This window comes from Protopterus annectens, chromosome 7.part0 (genome assembly GCF_019279795.1).
Source record: "Protopterus annectens isolate FY-2018-M chromosome 7.part0, PAN1.0, whole genome shotgun sequence".
NCBI lineage: Eukaryota > Metazoa > Chordata > Ceratodontiformes > Protopteridae > Protopterus > Protopterus annectens.
The window spans coordinates 1064612552-1064637488 of record NC_056739.1 but is presented as its reverse complement, the minus strand read 5'-3'; the positions used below and the strand labels follow the sequence as shown (position 1 = coordinate 1064637488).

The window sequence follows — 24937 nt, the reverse complement described above, 5'->3', positions numbered from 1 at the left end:
AACTCCCTCCACCCATTTAAACCTCCATGGGTTTACTCAGATCATTCCCACCCCCACCAGATTTAGCAAAACTAGAGTCAAAGATAGTATCCTTGATTGGATACTTATTAACAGCCACCCCCACCAGATTTAGCAACAATAGAGTCAAAGATAGTATCCTTGATTGGATACTTATTAACAGCCACCCCCACCAGATTTAGCAACAACAGAGTCAAAGATAGTATCCTTGATAGGATACTTATTAACAGCCACCCACAAAAGTACAAGCCAGGTACATTACCCAATGATCTAAGTGATCACTGCCTTACCTATATTACTAGGCTCAAAGCCGACATTCCCAACCAGCCCACCTACAAAACTATAAGAAAAGTCAGGAACTTTAAACTTGACAACTTCCAAAATGAACTCAAATCATGTAATTGGAATGTCTTGAAACGACTCCCATTGCAAGAAGCAGTTGAGTACTTCAATACCAGATTTCTGACTATCCTTAACCACCATGCTCCTACCCGTACCATCTGTATAAAAGCTACAGTTGCACCGTGGCTATCTAAAAAAACAAAAAACAAAATTAAACTAAGAAACAACGCCTGGGATAGGTGGCATGTTACCAAAGCCCCTATGGACCAAGTAAGATGCTAAGGAATCAGACCAACACATCTGTCATTCTAGAGAAAAAAAAATCACTACACCCTTCTACAACAAAAATATCAGCTAAAACCTCAAAAGTTCTGGGCTGGTATTAACAATCTTCTCCACCCAGGCCGTTCCGCCACTCCTACCCGATCAGCTGGCCTTGTTAAATCCCCTGTACAAATTGCAAACAGCTTCAACTCCTTCTTTACTGAAACTATCCAGTCTCTAGTGACCCATCTCACTCCATCGGACACAATCACCAGCTCTGGCACATCTAGCCCTCATCCACCCAGCACCCAACCCACCTTTACCTTTCAAGCCGTACCTACCAACCTGATCGGGACCTTACTCAAAAAGCTAAAACCTACTACACTAGCTGCTGACCACCTCCCAGCTCAATATTTTCAAAAAGCAGCTGATGCCATAGCACTTCCCATTTCTATTCTGATCAACAGATCCATCTCAGAAGGATCCATCCCAGCAATATGGAAAATATCACATGATATACCTCTCCATAAAGAGGAAGTTCCACAGAATTATCTAACTTTAGACCTATAGCCATTCTTTCACCACTAGCTAAAATTACGGAAAGATGCATACACAAACAAATCATGCACTTTCTTATTCAAAACGGATAGCTTGCTGACTCTCAGCACAGCTTTAGGCCATTCCACAGTACCACCACAGCTCTTCTATCTTTCTCTTATGTCATCAATCTTCATTGTAACAACAACAAACTATCTTCAGCACTCCTCCTAGATCTCTCAAAAGCTTTCGATATGGTCAACCATCAGCTACTGCTCAATACCCTACAAACCATCGGTTTAGACCAACACGCAACACAATGGTTTCACTCCTACCTAACCGGTAGACAGCCGGCTGTCTTATGGCAGAGCAAGCTGTCATCCCAACTTCCTCTAACCCTAGGAGTCCCACAAGGGTCCATACTAGGTCCACTTCTTTTCTCTATCTTTATCAATGATATGCACACCACCATCCCAGGAGCCACCTGCATCCAATATGCAGATGACTCAGCGCTAATATGCTCTGCCTCCTCTCCTAAACAACTTCTAACCCTCAACCAGACCACTTTCAGCATGGTAGAAACATGGCTAGCTAATCGCCACCTGCTTCTAAATCCTAACAAAACCAAGCTACTACTTTTCTCCCCTAACTGTAGAATTTCTCCTTCTTCCTTCAACATCAAATCTAGCAATGACACCATTATCTCCCCTGATGACCATACAAAGCTTCTAGGTGTAATAATAAACAACAACCTTAAATTTGATAAACATGTAAATCACACTATTAAGTCCATCAAAAAAAAAACTTGGCTCCGTGTACAGAGCCAAACCTTTCCTCACCCCCCTAGCTAGGGTAGCTATTGCAAGGTCACACCTCCTCTCTACCCTTATGTATGTCTCCCCTGTACTCACCAACCTATCCAAAACTGATCTCAACAAATTATCAAAATGTTACAATCATATAGCCAGATTCGCTACTGGCATGGCTTTTAGGACCCACCATTGCCAGAACCTCAAAGCACTGGGATGGCGGGAGTATCCTACCCTTCTATAGTTCAACCAGCTTAATAAAATACTCCATCAACCTGATAACACCCCTGCCTCAAAAATATTCTCACCCCTAATAGTGCCCCCAGGCCATTACGCTCAGCTGATAAACTATTGATACTGACCCAAAAATCCAACAACTCTGCAGGTGATGCTATATTTGCCAACTCAACCGGTAAAATCTGGAATCTACTCCCTACTACCGTTACCAAGGAAACCTCAACACACCTATTTAAAAGAGAACTCAAAAAATACCTCACATCTCATTGGCTGTCCTCTTGTTCTAAACCTGACTAACAACTTCACTAATACATGTCTTGCTACCCAACCTGCTGTTTAGCCAAGTATCTATGCCTCATAGCAATTGAATGCCTAAGCATTGTGAATTATTAAATCTGAATGTATTCTATGTTCACATTTTCTGATACGTCTTTGCCAATCAGATGTAAGTCTGCACATTGTGTATATTGATATCTGCCCGTATTCTTTGTCTATATTTTTCTAAACATGTCTGCCTTTGTTTATCACTCAGTGATGTATGTACCGTATCTTTTTTGGTACGTGGAGCTTTTCTCCTTGGGCCTCCGCTGAAAATGGATATATATCCAATCGGACTATCCCAGTCAACAAATGTAAAACAAATAAATAAAAGTTCATAATAAATTATTCTTTATTAACTAACATATGCTTATATCATTGTATAAAAAATCTTTCCTAATTTTTAGTTTTAATGCTCCCCACCATTCCAGCCAGGAGGTATAAAGGTAGCATTGATAAGTGATTTGAAGGCATCCCAAAACATGATCTAAGCATCAGTGAAATACAAATGTACACTGACTTTAATATAAACTCAATCCTCTAAGATACGTCTTTCATTAACTTGTATCAAAAGCTTTGCTGGTACCATAGAGGAATAAGTCTTGACTATGTCATAGGCAACCAAAGTTTGAAAAGTGGCTCAGTTGCATGACAGCACAGGCAAAGAGGATCAGCATAGCCATTATGGGGACAGGAAGGTGTGCATGTTTTAGGCAAGCTCGTCCAGTCTGATTTCCCTGTAGAACTGGGGAAATGAGTGCCTGAATTTGCCTGAAGGTGAGGAGGGCAACCCACTGACATCAGCCCCTGTTGAAGTAAGGGGTAGTCCACTGCTGACACCCATTGCACACCTCACTCCCAGGGTGTTAACAAGTGGGCAAAGAGGTGGGGAGTAGTAGGTAAAATACTCAAGCAGCAACAACAGCATGATGATGTCCCAGCACATCTCTATTGCCTTGTCAGCCCAGAGCACTGTCAGAAGTCCAAGGGAGGTGGGAGGGTTCAACAGACCTGGTGATTGAGGAGAGGTAATGGGACCAGCTGATGGACAGCTACAAGGAAGAAAAAATAGTTCAAAAAATCTGTACTAATAACACTAAATGATCAGAAAGTAATCTCTGTGCTCTATGCACTACAAACAGTTATGACAGGGTCTAATCGATCATAAACGGAAGTTATGTACTTGCTATAATGATAGATGCATGTTGTCTGTTTTTCATCTGGTTCAACATATGGGATGTCAGATCCAAATGGATCTGACCTCAGCACTGAATTTGAAGGTTCCACGGTTCCAACGCTCTTGACGCCTCCCATACCCATAATTCCCTGAATTACAATCTAATACCTCAGATCGAGTTTGCCTTACATCAAAGTATTCAGACCTATTTCTGAAAAAAAAAACAGTAGAAACACTAAATTCGAAACTGAAAAGGACCAGAGAAAAATGGCCAAGTTTTGGAGACAGACAGGGAGTGATGTGGCATCATCTTGAAGCTATTTATAAATATATCAATTTCGCAAGGTAGCTGGAGGGAGGGGAGGTTGAACCAGATGATAATCAGACAACACAGATCTATCATTATGTTAAGTACATAACTTTCGTATCTAAAGTTGTCCATTTTCATATCATTCAGCACATCGGACAGATTTTCAAGCTGTCTTTCTTGGTGGTATCAAGGAGGGACATTCCTGAGAAGGCATATCCAGACTTATAATGAGTAACACAGGTATGCACAGTGGGCCAAGTTGCTGCTGTACAAATCTCATCAATGGGTAGCCTCTTGGAAAAGGCTGCTGAGGTAGCTACTGCTCTGGTTTAATGAGCCTTCACTTTGGACTGTAAATGTAAACTCATCTTAGCATAGACAAATGAAATGCAATTTGACTGACATCTGGACAGTGTAACTTCTATAACAGCTCTGCTAAGTCTAGCTTTTCAGTAGGCAATAACAAGTTGACCAGATTTTCTGAGCTGATTCAGGCCATGAAGATCACACCTGGGTTGAATTTGAACATCTAGCATGTGCAGTATGTATTCTTCTTTGTTTGAGAATTTGGAAAAGAAAACTGGTAAATCTATGGAGTGGTTGTAAGTTAGTTATGGATGCCACCTTTGGAAGGAAAGCTGCATTAGTCTGGACAGAAACTTAGCCATATGGAAAACCAAATAAGGGGGTTTACATGAGAGTGCTTGTAGTTCTGAAATCATCTCCAAGACACTGATGTGAAGTCTGGTTTGTAAACTTAACCAAGTAACTTGGATCATACTTCGATCATACTCCCTTCAAAATGCCCCCCCCCCCAAAAGGGAGGCATTCTTGGTCACTACTACTACTTCTGGCGGATCTGTATGACAAGGTTGTCCTTCTGTTACTGAAGGGGAATTAATCCACCACCCAATGTGTTGCCTGCAAACTCTTGTGAGTTGAATCTTGGTGTGTAAAAGATATACTGCCTGAGACCTCTGAACTGCCAGCATCCACTGAAGAATCTTTATGTCGCAACAAGCCACTGGAATCATTAGAAATGTGGAAGCCATGAGACCTATAGATGTAGTATTAATCTTGCTGGGGCGGCGGGGCCATATGACACAAAGAACAAACTGTGTTGTGGAAGACTGACAATTTGTAGATGAGTATTGAGGTAGCATCCAATAAATTCTATCTCTTGTGTTGGAAGCAACTGACACTTGTGAAAATTCACTGTTATGCCTAGGTCAAGTAAATATTGGAGGAGAAGGTCAAGATAATGTTCCAGAAGATGCCTGGATGTAGCAGTTAGGAGTCAATCATCTAGGTGGGGGAAGAATTGGATCCGGAGCATGTACAAGTGCTTGACTACACTGCCATTATCTTAGGGGGCTGTGGTGAGACCAAACTGCAGGGCTCTGAACTGGAAATGATTGGCTCTCAGCCAGAAATGGAGAAATCTCCTGTACTGCTTCTCTAGTTTTACATGATAGCAAATGTCCTGGAGATCTATCAAGCACATCCATCCAATCATCCTTCTTCAGAACAGGCAACATGGACTGAATTGTGGCCATCTGGAACTTTGCCTGTTGTACAAATTGGTTGAGATGACTGAGATCCAAAATTGGTCTGAGGTCCCCCATTTTCTTTGGCATTAAAATGAACCTTAAGTAGACTCCAGATCTTAACTGGTCTTTGGGAATCGTTTGGATGACTCTTTTCTAGTAGCATGGAAATTTCTACTCCTGCTGGCTTCCACTGACTGGGTGGAGCATTGGGAATCAATTTCTTCTTTTTGGAAGGACAAGAAAAAGGAATGAAATAGCCTCTGGATTTTTTTGTTATACCTTGCCAGAATTAGGGGTGCAGAGATATGTGTCCTTCAACTGCTTCCAGACTGCAGCAGTTGGGCAACCCTTCAGGGCTGCTGATACGGCCTCTTGGTAAACAGACCATGGAAACTCTGATTAGGCAGTCCACCTCTGTCTCTAGGGTGACATCCATTGGGATTCCTTCCACCTCCACCTCTGCCATGTGGAGGTCTAGCACCAGGAGAATACTGATAAGAACTTTGTGACTTGTGAAACCACATCTTTTTCCCAGCCCTATGACTCCTTGAATAGGATCTTTGAGGTGTGGAAAAATGAATACCTACTGCAGAGAGAGTCTTACCATCCTACTGGCTCCTAGTTACAGTTTCTTTCACTTTGGGCTCAAAAAGTGTGGAGCTGTCATAACGGACTTTGACGAAGGACATCTTGAAGCCTTCTACAAAGTCACAAAGATGCATCCAGCCATGCATTCTTACATTAAGACCTGTGCCTACTGCTCTAGCTGAGTCACTGGCTCCATTAAAAATGAGACACATAGCTACATTACAGGTTGACTGCAGAGTTGATGGCTGGGAGTTCATGGTCTTTTGGAGCTCCATAGGTAAAACTCTAGAAAGAGACTTGGAAATTTCTTGAGTCATGCCCCTCTGCAATCTAATGATATGAGCTAGATAGGTCAGTGAGCTGAATTCAAAAGTTGCTGACAAATAAGTCCATTTCCCAAACCTGTCCAACACCCTAGACTTCCTGCCAGGGGGATGGACAGAGGAACTCTCTTCAGACAATTCCTTTTTTGTGGCTGCTGCTACAATCATAGCATCCACTGGGGGATCTTTACTCTAATGTTTCCTGTCCTTCAGTGCTGCCAAAATCCTGTCTCTTTTTTTGGGAATGGGTTCCACCCATCAAGGTTCTTCCAAGCCCATTCCACCATGAGGTCGACTAGTGGGTCAACAGGTAGAAATACCCAGGACAATGTTAAGCTGGAAGCGAAGGCTTCTAAAAATAAAGATTCTTCTGGTGAAAGATATTCAGTGGACCATCTCTCTCTCTGTTTCAAAAATTCAAGAATTTCACCATAGGTGACATCTTCTGAGGAGTAACTGGGCGAACCCTCGCCTTCGTCAAAGTCTTTATCCTTCATGAAAGAATGAAAGACTCTGGGGAGGAGTCTATGTTCCTTTATTTGCATGTCTGTTTCTTGTGAACTGATTCTGTGGTGGGCAAGATGGTTCAGAATCAAACTGTGAGCTGAAGTAGTAAGTTGTTTCAGAAGCCTGTGGTGCCAACTGTCCTTATTTGGCAGAACAAAGAGAAGATGACGTTGTAGGATCTATATGGACTTTGGGTGAACCAAACTAGAAGAAAGTGTCCTCTCTTTGAGTAAACCTCAAACCCTTTCAACAACCCCAAAGGCTGAAGTTGCCACTGGTACAAAGGATCGCCCTGGATCCAAAGAAGAGAAAGATACCTAAGCTATAACCAGTCCCGGCCTTGAAATTGATCTCAGACTCAAGCTGTCTAGTGCTGAAGCAGCCAAGGGAAGAGAAATCTTCGAGAACCTTGCGGTTGAACCATCTCTCCAGAGCCCGGCACGATGCTACAGCTCTAAGTCCCATCCTAATATGAGGGAACTGGAGTTGAGAGGGATAGGGAAGTTGTTGGTGTTGAAGTTGATTGAGCTATTGATACCAACATAAATGCTTCGGGATTAGTCAGATCCAAAGGCTGGACCACAGCAGGTGAAAGAAGTGGAGGGGCAGAGTGGCCAATGGTCGTTACATTCTCAGGGGACATTAAAGACAGAACCTCAGCTGGATCTGTATCCTCAAGAACTTTTTCATCATCTTGTCAACATTATGCTCTGTTAGGCTCCAAGATGATCTGGTAAATTAAGCCACTGAAGAAGAACTGGAGAATCTCTTTTCTAGTAAAATTGGAGGCTGCAATGTTGGACTCACCGGTTCAGGTGAAAACTGGGGCCTAGGAGAGTATGAATGGGTCCAAGCCGCTGTCGGTTCTGACCTCCTAGCCAGTTCAGGTAATGGTCCGAATTGTAATGACAGATATGATGAGCATTTGCTGGCAGAAGATAGAGATTTGCACTTTTCCTTTTCTTTCTCTTTTTGTCTACTTTTCTCTTTGTCTTCTTTATCTGTCTTTGTCTGAGGCCTTTTCAGAAGATATAGCCATGTTCTGTTTCTTGGCAGGGAAGGCAGAAGAGGAAGTTCCAGAAGTTAAGGTCTCTGTCTATGGAGGGAAGAGATCCCTCACCACCAACTTGTCACGATGAGCTTGCAAAGCTCTGGAACTTAAAGAAGCACGAGGGACATTCTGTGTTCAAATATGCAGTGCCCAGACAATATACACATAAATTCTGAAGATCTTGACAGGGCAATTTGTGTCTGCACTCACAGCATTTCTTAAATGCTTGAGACTCAGTCATTACTGCCAAAAACACTATCTGAACTACAGACAAAACATAGTAATTTTAATAAAAAAATGTCTTAATGCTATCTCTAAAAGCACTGTAAACCCTATCAGAAAAATCCTAACTTACTATTAAATACTTATCGCACTGATTTTTACAATCTAAGAAAAAATACTATACAAACACTAATTTCTATCTAACAATATTACTAAATTAGAGAGAAAAACAACTCTCTCCGTAGAGGAGATGTAAGGAAAAAGGTTTTAGAAATATCTTAACAAGGATTTTTACCCAAAACGTGAAAGCACTCAAAAACACTTTTGAAGTCTATAGGCAGCAGGGAAATTATGGATAGGGGAGGAGTCCGAGCCCTGGAACTGTGGAAGCTTCAAATCTGGTGCCAAGTTGGATCCAGCTGAATTTGACTTCTCATATGTTGAATAGGATGACAACAGACAACATTGAATCCCTTTATTATGTGCTTTTGACATGATGCCAAGATTCAAGTTCCAGGTGAATTTTTTGGTATACATGTATTGAATAGATAATAAGGTTGTGATCAGAGACTCAGTCACAATCTTCTATATATAGGAAATGGAGCACAGACATTACATTCTGAAATCAGCAAAATATAAGCTTATTATGCACTTCTCTGATGTCAGTAAAATTGTATAACAAATCTTGTTATACACCCTTCAGAGCAGTTTTGCTCTAGTTTCAGGCTGTAGCATACTTAGCAGCCACCACTGAGTAGTGACAGACCTCTGGCAGCCTTGAAGGACTGCAGTATAGTTTGAGCTGCCATACAATAACAAAAAGCATGGCAGAGTGAAATGTCTAACAGCTTTCAAGGCTGTTTGCTGATCAGAGTTACACTCAGAGGGGGTGAGAGTGTTGAGGTCATGCATTTTCCAGGTACAAATGAATTTTCCTCATATGCAACCTAGCTAGCGGAGGCAGTGGTATGGTTGCTGCCATGAATCCTAGTGCTCTGAGGATCTCCTTGGCTGACCAGTCTTGGAGAGATGTTAGGGACTGGAAGTAAGTACCGAGGCTCTGCATTTTGTTTCCAAGGGCAAGAAGGCCTGCATGTTTCTGTGTCTAGCCTGAAATTTAAGAAAACTACATCTTGAGTGGGGTGAAGGGAAGTTTTCTGAAATTTACAGTGAATCCCAGGTGTTGGAGGAGGGTAAGAGTGAACTTGAGATGCTGTAGTAAGACCTGAATTAAAGAGGCCGGGATTAGCAGATCATCTAGATAGAAAAACAGTTGTACTCCCTGAGTCCTGCAAAAGGTTATAACTGGGGCTAAGCATTTGTGAATACTCCGGGGGCTACAGAAACCCCAAAAGGCAAAGTGGTAAACTGAAAATGTGATGACACAATACAGAATCTTAGGATATGCAGGTATGCATACTTTAAATTCATAGATACTAGAAAGGCCTGTACAAGGATAAAGTGTAGATGGGTCTGAAGAGACAGCATTTTGAAAGTAGGTACCTTGAGGAAAGTGTTGAGCTGGGAGAGATCCAGTATGGGTCTCCATAGTCCTTCTATTCTTGGTACCAGGTACAGCTTGGAGTAGAATCCTCATCTCATAAAACAAAGAGGAATTGGTTCTATGGTGCCTTGGGACTGCAGTTCCAGAAGGGTGGGAGGCAGAATTGGTTGTGGGGTAGAGGTGGCATGCCTTTGAAGGGAAATAGTTCTTTCCTGGACATACTGTAACTTTTTCATGAGAGTGAGTACCTAATTGTCTGTGGTAGTCTTTTCCTACTTTGCAATAGAAAGAGTGAATCTTTTTTGACAAGGTAATGGCTGGACTGAGGGGGAGAGGAGAGAGGGTTGAAAAGATAGTCAAAGAGACTTACCTGTGAAGGAAGGCCTCCCATATCTGGGGTCCCTTTCATTTTTTTTTCTGGAAATCTTTTTCTGAGTGTCTTCTTGTGTTTCTGAGAAGGCCTATGTTCCCTTCTAACAAAGGGTTTGTCTGGATAATTCCACTGGTACCTGGGCAAAGAGGTAAGAAGGATCTGTTTGCAGTCCTTCATAGTCTTACCTTGCTCCTGCAAGACTTTGAAGTTAGCTGGCTGTGGACCAAACAAAAAAACTCCTGTTAAGGGGGAAATCTAGGTGTGTAGCCTTGAAATCTTTTTGCAGGGGCTGGTTAAGCATCACGCCTAGCCACTTGAGTGGCCTGGTGCTTGTTGTCTGTTTTTGACATAACAGCCACAGCTTTGCTCTGACTGTTAAGGATAAATAAGAGGTATTTGGTCATCTGGCTCTGATAATTAATGGACGTGAGAAGGCCAAGTCAGAAGAAGCATAGAAGTTTTTGTCTTTTTTTAATGGTTTCGTTCAAAATTTAGAAACTGACTGAGTGTTATAACAAATGCTATACGAGAGGGGAAAACCAGAAAACATATTTCTGAGTTAGGATCTAAATATTACAAACCTGTAGGTGTTTGGAGCCTAGGGATGGCAAATGGACTATAAATGGCATAATATAACCAATGGGTACATATCTAGGCTAAAAGCTTCCATCATGGAAACACAGCAGCTTTATGAAGAGCAAGGCAAATCTGCCTTACATCAGCTGTTGAAAATAGGATAACTATTGTTTTTCTCTACATGCTCTAGAGAGGATGGCATACACTGGCTAGTTTATGGTGAATGACTATGCAGCTCACAGCAATAAGACACTTAGTAGTGATCCAGCTATGTTTAATATTTAATGAAAGATATATACATTTTGAAATAAATAAAAGAAGCAGTGAATGGAAATGAAAGGAAATTCTGGTTTCTGTACAACATACTGACTGCTGTTCTGTTAAGCCTTATATTATCTCTATTATGTGGTCATCTGTTTACATTATGTATGTCTTAATATGACAATAACCATTAGAATGGTTGTCTGCCATATATTAGCTACCTACAGAACTCCCTCTATGATCCAAGAAAGCCACAACTCCTATCCTCAAAAACTGGAATTACTCAGTATTAAATCCAATACCATTTCCTAGGTAATTTAAACTATTCAACTACATACTATGAAATGTACACCATCACTAGTGCACAAGCAGAGAGATTCCTAGACTTTATCAATACAAACACCCTGGAACAATTAGTCATAGACTACCCACTAGGGGAAACAACATTTTGGCTATTGTCTTTACTAATATGGTGGTATCCTGCACCATCCCTTGCCTGACTTCACCACTTGTTAGATCTCACCAAAAAGCAGTGTCCTTCAAAATAAAATTGAAAACAGGAACCCTTTCCACCCAATGTATCTTAAGAAATTTCTAAAACAAAGACAAATTACCTACTCCTATGTGATAAACTGGCAAGGTTCAAATACTCACCAAACTCAGTTAACTCTGCTGAATACATGTAAATGTATACCAACACATAAAACTAGCATGTAATCTTCTGCTAAGATGCAAATATACCCTGGAGGTGCAAGTATAGGGCAAGCCCCATAAACAACCCCCCCTTCCCATGGTGGAACCACATCTATATTACAAAATCGAACTTTTTAAAGTTCGAACATCATATGGTTGACACCACATGATCAAACTTTTAAAAGTTCGAAAATGTAATAAAAAAAATAAACCAAAGAAAAAACCTACCTGAATGGTTTAAGCAGGGGGGCAAGCCCCTCTGCATCTCCCAAGTGGGGGGCTGCGCCACCCACATCCCCTGCTCTTTAAATATACCAACTCTGAGATCACACTATGCAGAAAGGGAAATCTTCCCATTCTGCACTGTATGGAGATCTCCGTTGAAACATTCAAACTTTTAAAAGTTCGATCATATGGCGTCGACCATATGACATTCGAACTATTCAAAGTTCGACAATGTGATATAGACCCGGTGGAACCATACCATCTACAAGTTTTAAAATAAAAGAAAATTTTTACTAAAATAACAGTAATTCCCATCACTGAAATAAAAAAAATGTCTTAGGAACCTAATAAAATCCACCAAAGCCAAATTTGATGCTAAAATAGCCATCTAAGCTACAGACAGTCTCAAGGCCTTTTTTCGTTATGTTTGTAATCTCAGAAGCACAGTACAGGAATGTGCTGAGCTGATCATGACAATACTTACAACAAGGCTAAAGATATAGTGAACCTACTAGTCAATAAATTCTGCTCAAACTTTACTCCTCTCTTCCCTCTGTCCATCCCACAAGATAAACCAGAAACCAATTCACCTCCAGCTATCAAACCAGACCAAGTCTTAAAAGTGCTGTCAAAAGCTAAAACTACTTCATTGATAGGTCCTAACAACATCCCTGGATGCATCTTAAATAGCATGAAGCACAATTTAGTCACACTCCCCAACAGCACTGTCCAACCACAGCCTCCATATAGGTTTTGCACCAAATGAATGGAGAACAGCTATAGTCAACCTTATGCAGAAGGGAGAACCTTCCACAGACCCATAAGTCAGACTAACATTATACTCAAAGCCATGGAAAGAACTATCATGGAATTAATCAATAAGAGCACAGGGAACCACCTAACACTGAACATATTTCAGTCTGGATTTGTCAAGGGCAGGTCATGCTTACCCAACCTGGAGGACTTTTTTGAAAATGTCACCAAAGCAATGTATGTAGGTAAAATGGTGCACACTGCATACCTTGATCTGACCAAAGCTTTTGACACACTCCCCCACTCAGACATAGAAGAAAACTGGGAATAAACATGTATGTCACCTGGTGGAATACTAAATGTCTCACAGATAAGATGTAGGAGATCAAAACAGGATAAGCTACTTCCACAAAGTTAACAGTCACCAGTGGAGTTCCCCATGGTTTGGTCCTGGTACCACTCCTGTTTGGTATCTACTTCTCTGAAGTAAAAGCTAATACCAAAGGACTCTGGCTAACCTAGTTTGCGAATGCTGCAAGCTAGGAGCAGTCATTGAATCCTCAGATTACTAAGCCATCTTTCAGGAAGATTTGTCTCATATAAATAACTGGTGGCAGAATCGTGGACCAAAAGTAAATGCCAAAAAATGCATTATTATATCCTTTGAGAAGTCATCTATCTTGGGGAACTACCACACTGACAATATGCCCTTAAGTGTTGACCCACTTGCTCAGGATTTGGGAACTTATGTGGACAGTAACCCAACTTTCGACCATGTGCCCACTTTCGTAAAAAAGTCCTTCTATATTGTGCAGCTTATAAACAAAGATAATGCATCTAGATCCAGAGATGTCATTAACCTCTTTTACTCAGCTCTCATTAGGCCAGTCACTGAGTATAATTACCCCCTGTGGCATGTATCTGTTAAGACACATGCAACAAAAAATGTAAGGCCTGAACAATATGTCCTACATGGACTGACTCAAAGCCCTGTCACTATACTTGATATCCTACAGACTGCTAAGAGTTGACCTGTGTGTGACACACAAGGCATACTGCAACCCGATGCTGATGGATCTACTGCACATCAGCAAGTCAAATGCCATCAGAAATACTTGGTCCAGGAATCTAAACCTTTTCTGCAACATCAGCAGAACAATTTGGGGGACAGGTATATTAACGGACAGAGGCAGCTCCTAAATATTTTACTCCATGTATGGGCCCCTTCAAATTATCTATGGTATGATCCCAGTTATTCTCACTACGGATAATATATAATTATCAACCATGATATGGGTAAAGACAGTCTAACACCAAATGGGAGAGGTTAATTCAGGCACCAAAAGGGAAACTGGCTAGGCATAAAATGACCCTCAAGGACAGTTAACTTAGAATTTATCTATGAACCTATAAATATGTCAAACTTTGTTGTATTAAACATGATGTTATGGCTTCTCTAAGTTCATGCAACTTGGAGAAAAGAGGAAAAGGGAAATTTCCCTTTTCTTTTGAGTTTGTAAACATCAGCAGAAGTAAATTTAGAGAATGGCAGTATGGAAGGGGAGCTTCCATGATGGGAACAGGATATTTTCTACTCAATGCAATGCATTCTGTAGCAATTTGGTGGACTCAGATTACTGTGAATTCACTGCCTTCTGAATAATGTTTTGCTGTACTGTATGGCCTGTGGCCTGAAATTTCTCAGCAGAAGAAAAATAAATACAAATGAAAAAGCTGAATTCTGATTTTGTTAGATAAAGGAGTAACAGGTTAATTCCAACATTTTATGCCATCAGCACTGCAAACTTTGTAGCCATAATCTGGAGTGGGAAAACAGGCAATGTATAATAGAACTCTTGCAAAATCCTATTATCCAGAGTTTTTTCAAATGAGAAGTTCACGCCTATTAGCCCATAAAGCTATGTGTTTGAAAACCTCATCAATATCAGATAAAGTATTCCATCCATGTTTTCAGGAACTGCAATAGTTTTAGGTGTGTTTATTTTTACTTTACTTGTATGTTACATTTAAATAACAGGTACAGAATGTAAAACATCAAACTTAAAATGCATCTCTTGGAACTAAATAAGATCAGGTCTGAAAAATGGATACAAGTCTCAATTAGGCTGCCTACATACTAAAATCAAATAAGTAAATGTATGCACACACAAGACAAGCATGGCACATTATGCTATGTGATGAATTACCACATAGGTGGCAGTACATTCAACACCAAAAGTGTGATGACAGACTTAGGGACACAGGCGGACAGTGGTCTCACCTTCGATAACCACATCGCCACAACAGTCAGGAAATCCTTCTATGTAGCACACCTCATCACTAAGGGCTATTCATCCAAAAAAAAGGAGGTCATTGTCCCACTGTACTCATCCCTCATTAGACCCATTGTAGAGTACAATGCCCCATTTGGTATGTACCTCACAAGACATCTGCAACAGCTGGAAAGGCCACAGAAATACCTCACTAAAAGAATCACAGGCCTAAAGCAGATGCCCTATGCTGACCATCTAAAAAAACTCCAGCTATACTCTGTGGCATATCGTCTACTCAGAGGCGATCTCTGCTTAACATACAAGGCCATGTCAAACCCTGAGCTGTTGGACATTCTCCACTTAAAGAAATCCCAGTCCTTCAGAGCCACATGCTCCAGGGATCTAAACCTCATCATCACAATGAACAAAACATGCTGGAGGGATATGTTCCTGACCCAGACACTCCCCATGCACTGGAATAGACTGCCCATACATGTCAAGCAGAGCGCCTCCTTGGCCCTCTTGAAAAGGCACCTTGATGACTGGATGGGAGATAGGAAATTCACCCAGGGGATCACTTCAGTAGCCCTGATAGACAGGGGTCCAGGGAAGTAAACATTGTGGGAAGAAATATCCAGGGAACTGTTATGGCTAGGCTTGTATAGGCCCTAGGGACGATAGCCCAGTACCAACCTATGAACCTATGAATGGCACAAAATAATGCCAATTCTCTAAAAATGTTAATTTCTGTACTTAAGCAAGAATAATAAGAAACTCACTAGCAAGAAAAACTAGCTTTTTATAGACATCAAGTGGCTTCTGATGATGAAGTACATTCTAGCCAATATATTAATGATACATAATTTCCTTTAAGTAAATACAGAAATTCAGTAACATATTTTAGCTTACCTATACAGGTTTTCATATCCTCTGATGCCATAAATCCATCAAAGCAAAGACATCTGTATTCTCCAGGTACATTGGTACACTGCCCTCCCAGGCAAATATCATGCTGTGTTTCACATTCATCGATGTCTGAAAACAAAACAAACAAAGAAAAGACTAAAAAACAAGAAATGGCACTGCACACGCACACGACTAGCTTTTTTATTTTATTTTATCTGTTTCTTAATTGGATAAGCACACTGGACACATACCCCTATTTAGGGACAACCTAGCAGCACTGTTTAGTTAAATGCCTTACTCAGAGTTACTCAGCAGGCAAATGGACATAGAAGAAAAAATCAAACCCTGCACCCTTGACTGCAGCTCATTAACAGCTTTAATCCTCTGTGCTAACTGCCATACAGCAAGCTGTAAGTCTGCACACATACACACACACCCCCACACACACACCCACACCCCCACACCCCCACCCCCACACACACACACCACACACACACACCCACAAACACCCCCCCCACACACACACACCCCCACACACACACACACACACACACACACATACCCCACACACACACACACACACACACACACACACACACACACACACACACACACACACACACATCTAACTCTAACCACACACCTTACCTCAGAAAAAACTCCTTCCACAACACTACCATTCTTTAGAGAAATTTTTTTTTCAAATAGAAATTTTATTGATTTTGTTAAAGACAAAACTCAAACATTTGCAATCAGAAACATCACATTAATACATCATAGATCATACAAATAAAACATAATAATAATCTGAATGGTATGGCAGAGTTAAGGCTTGTTCATTGCAAAAGAAGTTCTTTTTTTCATTCAGTGGTCTTTTGGTTTTGGGCATATAGGTAGCTTGCAATGGGTTACACTGTAAGGTTCTGACTGCAGCAAGCTGGAATGTATTCCTGGTCTATTACTTTTATATTGTAAAGACCAAATTTATGATCTTTGGTGGACCTGTACACAGTCATATATGTTGCATCGTCACAATTCTCTAACAACTACTCAGCGAATTGTGCTCGTAATTTCTAGGACCAATTTTACACTGGTTCTACCAGAGGGGTGCAGATTCCTGTAACCTACTACTAGTTGTTGACATATAATTTGTTATTCATGTTATAGTACTTGACCAAGGCAATTATATATATATATATATATATATATATATATATATATATATATATATATATTTATATACACATACAGATATATACAGATATACAAATGTATAAGGCTCTACTGAAAATAACTGAAAGACCCATACGTAAACATTCATAACGTTGACCACAAAAGAATGACAAAGCAAACACGTTGCAAAGCAAATGCAAAACAATAACACTGATGCATGCAAAGCCCCCTTCAACCCTTTGTTGACTAAACAGAGGTCGACCAAAAGTACATTTGACTAAATTCATGGCTCCTATATACATATATGAATATACACACATACACACACACACATATATATATATATATATATATATATATATATATATATATATATACGTTTATATACATACACACACCATATATATAATATTATTAGGGGGTGGGTGGAGGCGTCTCTGCAAAAAAAAAAAAAAAATGTTTTAAGCTTTTTCTATATAGTTTTTTTCATTTTGTTGGTCATCCACCAATTGTGCTAGATCACTTGCCATTTGATAAGCTGAATTTTTGATGGATGGTCATAGAAACACACACACACACACACACACACATATATATATATATATATATATATATATATATATATATATATATATATACACACACATATTTATATATACACACACACACACACACACACACACACACACACACACACATACATGCACCCATATAAGCACAGCATATACCTACTTAGGCATGCACAAAGGGGCATATGTGTGTGACTATATATATATATATATATATATATATATATATATATATATATGCATATAAATATAAATATAGATACATAGAGAGAGAGAGAGACCTCTCTATAAACAGATTTATATATAAAGATATACATGTATCTATATATCTACATATCTATATTTATATATATATATATATATATATATATATATATATAAACACATATATACACACACACATCTTCTTCTTCGTCTTTCGGCTGCTCCCGTTAGGGGTTGCCATAGCAGATCAACTGTTTCCATTTCCTCCTGTCCTCTGCATATCCTCTCTCACCACATCCATAAACCTTATCTTAGGCCTTCCTCTTTTCCTGTTACCTGGCAGCTTCATCTTTAGCATCTTTTTCCCAATATACTCTGCATCCCTCCTCAGCACATGTCCAAACCAACGTAATCTTGCCTCTTTGGCTTTGTCCCCAAACCTTCCAACCTGGGCTGACCCTCTAATATACTTATTCCTAATCCTGTCCATCCTCATCACACACAGTGCAAATCTTAACATCTTCAACTCTGCCACGTCAAGCTCTGACTCCTGCCTTTTTGTCAATGCCACTTCTCCAACCCATATAACATAGCTGGTCACACACACACACACACACATATATATATATGTATATGTGTGTATATATATATATATATATATATATATATATATATATATCTACATGTGTGTGTGTGTGTATATATACACACACACACACACACACACACACACACACACACACACACACACACACACACACAGAAAGATTTCTGCAATAGCAATTGAAAATCTAACTTTTTAACAGTAGTAATACTTCACATTTATTTTAAGATAACACTTTCTGCTGACAGCTGCAAAACCTTTACATACAAAGAAATACCAGTATTGCATGCTCATAAAAACAAAACACATAAAACAAAATTAAAAGTTGAATATGGGATTGTTAAAATTCACACTTATTTCAGTTTAAAAACGCATTTTTTTACTGCTCAGTTTATATGTCTGTCTTACCTGTGCAGGTCCTTTTATCTGGCATTAATGCAAAGCCATGCCTGCAACTGCATTCGTAACTCCCTTCAGAATTTGTGCAGAAAGAATCACATCCTCCATTTCCAATTTTGCACTCATCAACATCTGTAAAACAAACAAAGCACATAGCTGTTATTACTGACAGGCAATGTAAACATAACTCATTCACAAATTATACAAATATCTGACATGACTGAGGATGGACTACGATCAGCACTATGCCCCTACAACTCAAATGAAGGTAAAACCCCCACAACACTGAAAAACATCCAAAAGGCACCTGTGCATTATTAGATGATAGGAATCACAAAAAGTTCCATGCACGTTCATTTATATGTTTGCATGACTCATATGCATCTGCACATTTTTAAATTGATTTTTAGTTCTGTATTCATCTTGCTGAGACATAGGTTCATAGGTTCTTAGCTTGGTACTAGGCCCTATACAAGCCTAGCCATAACAATTCCCTGGTATTTCTTCCCACAATATTTACTTCCCTGGCCCCCTGTCTAGCAGGGCGACTTACATGATCCCCGGGGTAAATTTCTTATCTCCCATCCAGTCGTCAAGGTTCCTTTTGAAGAGGGCCAAGGAGGCACTCTGCTTGACATGTATGGGCAGTCTATTCCAGAGTATGGGGAGTCTCTGGGACAGGAACCTATCCCTCCAGCATGTTTTGTTCATTGGCTCTGATGGATTGGGATTTCTTTAAGTGTAGCATGTCCAACAACTCTGGATTTGACATGGCCTTGTATGTTAAGCAGAGATCGCCTCTGAGCAGACGATATGCGACAGGGTATAGCTGGAGATTTTTTAGTTGGTCAGCACACAACATCTGCTTTAGGCCTGTGATTCTTTTAGTGAGGTGTTTCTGCAGCCTTTCCAGTTGTTGCAGATGTCTTGTGAGGTACTTACCAAATGGGGCATTGAACTCTGTATGGGTCTAATGAGGAATGAGTACAATGGGATAATGACCTCCTTTTTTCTGGAAGAAAAGCCCTTATTGTTGAGGTGTGCCACATAGAATGATTTCCTGACTGTTGCGGCAATATGGTTGTCGAAGGTGAGAACACTGTCCACCTGTGTTCCTAAGTCTCTTATCACACGTTTGGTGTTTGGTGTACTGCCACCTATGTGGTAATTCATGGGTACATGTTTTTTCCCAAAGGGGATAACTATACACGTCTTGGCATTGAGCTTGAGCCCATGGCTCTGGCACCAAGCATCTGTTTCTGTAAGGCCCTGTTGTAGAATATCCACATCATTTGGGGATTCAACTATGGCTCCCAGTTTGCAATCATCTGTGAACTTTGCTAGCCAGAGTTTCTCAGTGTTGGCCTGTACTTCAGAGAAGTAGATGCCAATCAGGAACGGTCCCAGGACTGGACCCTGAGGTACTTCACTTGTCACTTGTCTGGAGCTGGATTTGGAGTCGGCTACTTTTACAATGTGGGTTCTGTCAGTAAGCCAGTTGGCAACCCATCGAGTGATGTAGGGATTTATGCCCAGCTTAGTAAGTTTATCTATGATTCCAGAGTGGGGGATGGTGTCGAAGGCCTTGGTGAGGTCCAGATAGGCTGTGTGGACTGCCTTACCCTTGTCCACGGCTCTGGAGACTGATACGAAGAAGTCAATCAGGTTCAGGAGACATGATCGGCCCTTCACTAACCCAAACTGGGTGGGGTCCAGTGTTTGAAGGTTGCCAGTGTCTTTGTTTATAAGTTCCATGAAAGTATGTTCCATAACCTTGCAGATCGGGCTCATCAGACTGATGGGATGGTAGTTCCCAGGATCCCAAGTGCATCCCACCTTGTGGAGTGGGATAACTGTAGCTGTGAGTCATTCAGTGGGCACGAAGCCTGAGGTGAGGCTATGATTAAACATGACACTTAGGTGAGGTGCCAGTTCATTTTGTAGTTCATGTAGTACACAGCCCGGGATGTCGTCTGGTCCCATGGGTGCTGTATTCTTAGCTTTGGAGAGTGCATTTTTTACCTGCGTGGCTGTGATTACTGGAATTTGGCAATCTCTCTATACTGAGATGGGCCCTTTAGGGGTTGAGAGGGGGGTGAAGTTGGCACTGTATCGATCTGCCAGAATATTGGCAATGTCCTTGTGATCAGTATATTTAATGCCATTCTGTTGTAGCTCAGAGCAGATATGAGCATTGCCATTTAGATTCTTGACATAGCTATAGAATGCCTTGTGGTTGTCGATGGAATCTTTGGCAATTTTATTTTTCTAACTAGCTTTGGAGGATTTTATGCGGGATCTCAGCTTCTTACTGAGGCTGGTAAGGGAGTTTTTTGCATCCTGGGATTTTCCTCTTTTCTGCAACAGTTTATTCCTTCTGTTGTATACTTTGTTTATGACAGGGGATTACCAGATTTGCTTCCTTTTTTGGAGGAGAGCATCTTGGTTCTATTTGGGATGGCACGATTCATGCACGAGTGGGTGTGCTCGTACAGTGCTTTAGTATAGGATTCAGCAGATGAACTTTCAGTTCCCGTCTGCATGGGTGTCATGAAATTTGTCACTTCTGACTTGAGTAGCATGAAGTTGGCCTTGGAGAAGTTTTTTACGGATGTTTCCTTACTGGGAGTGAGGGTGGGAAGTGGATGTCAAAGGTGATTAGCTTATGGTCAGACCCTGCATGCAGGATATGTTTACTGCATGTTGCATTCTGCATAACATGATAATGAGGTCTGGTGTGCAACTGTGAAAGCAACTGAGCACTGCCACAGTGAGTAGCATTGCCATGTCACGGCACTTAGTTTTCTGGTTGAGTTCCCAGGTGTTTTTTCCCTTTCCACACAACTAAACATCAGACTTGTGTACAAGTGGGTATATTCAGGGGATAGGGATAAGGAGGCATACTTGTGTATGTGTGCGCGTGTATGTACCACATACATATATATATATGACACACACACACACACACACACACACATACACCGACACACACATACATACATATATATAGAAAGCGAGAGAGAGACAGATAATTAAGTCTAGACTTAGGAAATATAGTTTTCCAGCCTTAAGAGCAGTAAACAATTTCCTTAAGGAAGAACAAACCACGGAAAAGGGAAAAAACAGTTATGCAGGAATGATATCAGCTTATGATGTGCTAAAATAGTCTGCTGTCATAAATACTAATGTAAGAGCTATGTTAAAGATCACCTTGCATTCTTATTAAAAACAAGAAAATATGATTCAGGCTAGTATTGCTTATTTAATGCATAGTCTATTAAGTAAAAACAAAAGATGAGCACTTTCACTCTTGTCAGAGCTTCATCAGATCTAAGTTATACATATAAGTAACAAGCGATACATACTTTTCAATTTTCCACATAAAAAGCCATGTAAATTACAATTTGTATTTTTATTGTGATTGCAGCTGTTTACTCCATCTCAGTACAAAACCACTATGTATCCAGCTGTTAATCAGTATGATGGGTATAGTGTCAAGTACCAACTTGAACATCAAGTACTGTATTTTTGTTATATCACTATAGTAAATAATAAAACATATGGCCGTGGGATTCACTTCTGTGTGAAATACTGTGATGTTAGAGGGGAGAAGCATTGTGGTTATCCAAACTCAAGAGTTTGTGTGAAAATTCCCAGGCTCAGAGCAGATAAGGGAGGGGAAATGGAAAGAGTCAGAGATGGGCCACACAAAAGGACAGAGTCAAGACAACACGCCCCCCCAAAAAGTACGTAAACTTCATGTGCAAATACTTAAACACAAACACACAATTTTATATACATATATCATTAGACACACACACACACGCGCGCGCGCGCACACACACTCATGCACATACATATAAACACACACACACACACACACACACACATATACACACACACACACACACACACATATATATATATATATATATATACATATATATATATATATATATATATATACATACATACACAAAAAGACATAGACATACACACAAATACACATACAAATACAAACTGTATGCATATACACACATACAAACAACTATATGTACATATATGTATATATATATATATATATATATATATATATATACACATACACATGCATACATACATATGCAAATACAGACATACATATAGTCACAAATGCACATAGATACATACACACACACACACATACACACACACACACACACACACACACACACACACACACACACACACACACACACACACACACACACACACACACAAACTGGTGAATGTCTAAGTAATACATAAAGGAAGTTGTGTTTAGTGAAATCATGTGCCACAACTTGTGCTTACCAAAAAATTATTATTTTAAATTGCTTAAGGTCATTTCTGGTAATGAAGTGAAGGGCTTCATCACATCTCACTATGCTAGCATGCACTAATGAGGTAGTTCATACTATTGATTAGACATATAAAAATATGAACACTTCAAATAACAGCACATCAAGTTGAAATATGTTAACATGTATACTTTTTCATTTGTTTTTGTCCCATTCTGACAATGCAGGGGGTGCACATAAGGTGGCTTTCTTTTGAGGATAAGGGCGAGGAGGCATACTATATTATGTATGAGGGTAACAACTTGAAACATACAGTTGGGGGGCTATAGAAGGTGGTCGAGATGGGATCTTGGACAGGTTCCTCTCAGATGAAGCCCTGCTCAGGAATCTCTTGCATGATTTATCCTAAATTATGATTGTTTCTAAAAACCCTGCAGCTGACAGTGGACAGAGTGCTGGCATCAACCAAAGCTATCTCTGTTTAGGGAATCTTGGATCCAAAGGAAGTTCTGACTCTTTGGAGTGTCATTTTTTTCTCAGACTTCTTACTTTTAGGTTTATCACCTGACTTTTTAGATTTAGAGAATTATGGATCTGTGGGTATAAGACCTTAATGATGATCTTATTTCTTTCACTGGACAGGGCTCTGGGTCTGAAGGATCTACAAACAGGGCAGTCTGCAGTCAAACACACTATACACAGCTGATGCACCTTGGGGTGGTATTTTGTGCACACAGCTGGTACATTTTCTGAATCTTTTTTCCTTATCCTTGTTCAAGTCCAATCCTTCAGATACTTATACACACTGAGGAACTCGCCTGTCTGCCTTCTTAGGGACTGATGACTGGACATCAGGGTTATTGCAGCCTAAGTCAAAAGCATCAGCAAGGCTGTCATAACTGGAGAAATATGAACAGAATATGACATATACACTTGCAACATGTCATATCTCCTTAAAGAAGAGGGGGCTTTTTTCAATGAAAAAGGTTATTCATTCTGGACATAGTCTCAGAAAAAGAAAATTCTTCATCAGAAAGAAATAAGGAGTCATCTTCCGCAGAATCAGAATATGGGGCAAGGGAGTTTGTCCTACTTAGCTCTAAAACACTAATAACTGACTTTCTGTAGCAGGTTTATGCTTCCCCTGATGGGAGAGGCTTTGCCAATCACCTATCACAGAGAGTCAGAGGAGGGGATTCTCAGCTCTGGAAAGCTGCAAGTGTAGATGTTTCTATAGGCACAGAATCCATATGTCACTAAGTCAGTGTGAATGATGAGCATCTATATCCAACAGGGGTTCCTCACATTAGTACCCCATACAGAAAAATCAATGCTTAATCTTATCCAGATCACTCTGGATTCACACTGGCTTCCTATCTCTTACTAGGTTTATAGCTTAGCATTTAACTTACTGAAACTAAACACCTTCCCATTTTGGCAGAAAGACTTTGATCAAGATCCACAGACTAAAATCTGGTTTCTTTCTAAATAATGTCAAATCCCTTTGCAGCCTCCAAAATGTAGCAATCACAGTTTATTGGTTCTAGGATCCAAACTGTGGGTATTCTTTCCAACAGCCCTCAAACGTTTTACAAAGTATTCAACATTTCATGTCCAGATGAAGCCAACTGAAGAAACAAATCCCAGTGTAATTTCTGTAACTCATATAACATCAACTGAGGTGCACCACCTATTTAACTAAACTATTAAAGTGCAGTCATTACTTACAGCTTTGCATTCACATTCATTTACCTGCTAAATCACATTAATTACAACTGGACCCTATCTTATAGATGGAATCAAAGTAACATGTTCACACACACACACACACACACACACACACACACACACA

The 24937-nt window shown here is 40.2% G+C and overlaps 1 protein-coding gene across 3 annotated transcripts in view; it reads right to left on the bottom strand.

Moving 5' to 3' along the window:
* Positions 1 to 24937, bottom strand: part of FBN1 (fibrillin 1) — a 4097759-nt gene that overhangs the window by 1778308 nt on the left and 2294514 nt on the right. For all 3 annotated transcript variants that reach the window (XM_044077620.1, XM_044077621.1, XM_044077622.1), the window contains exons 30-31: positions 18776 to 18898; positions 15821 to 15946 (exon numbers count right to left, since the gene is read on the bottom strand). In XM_044077620.1, the coding sequence (XP_043933555.1) occupies positions 15821 to 15946; positions 18776 to 18898 (249 nt within the window). The remainder of the gene's footprint in view (positions 1 to 15820; positions 15947 to 18775; positions 18899 to 24937) is intronic.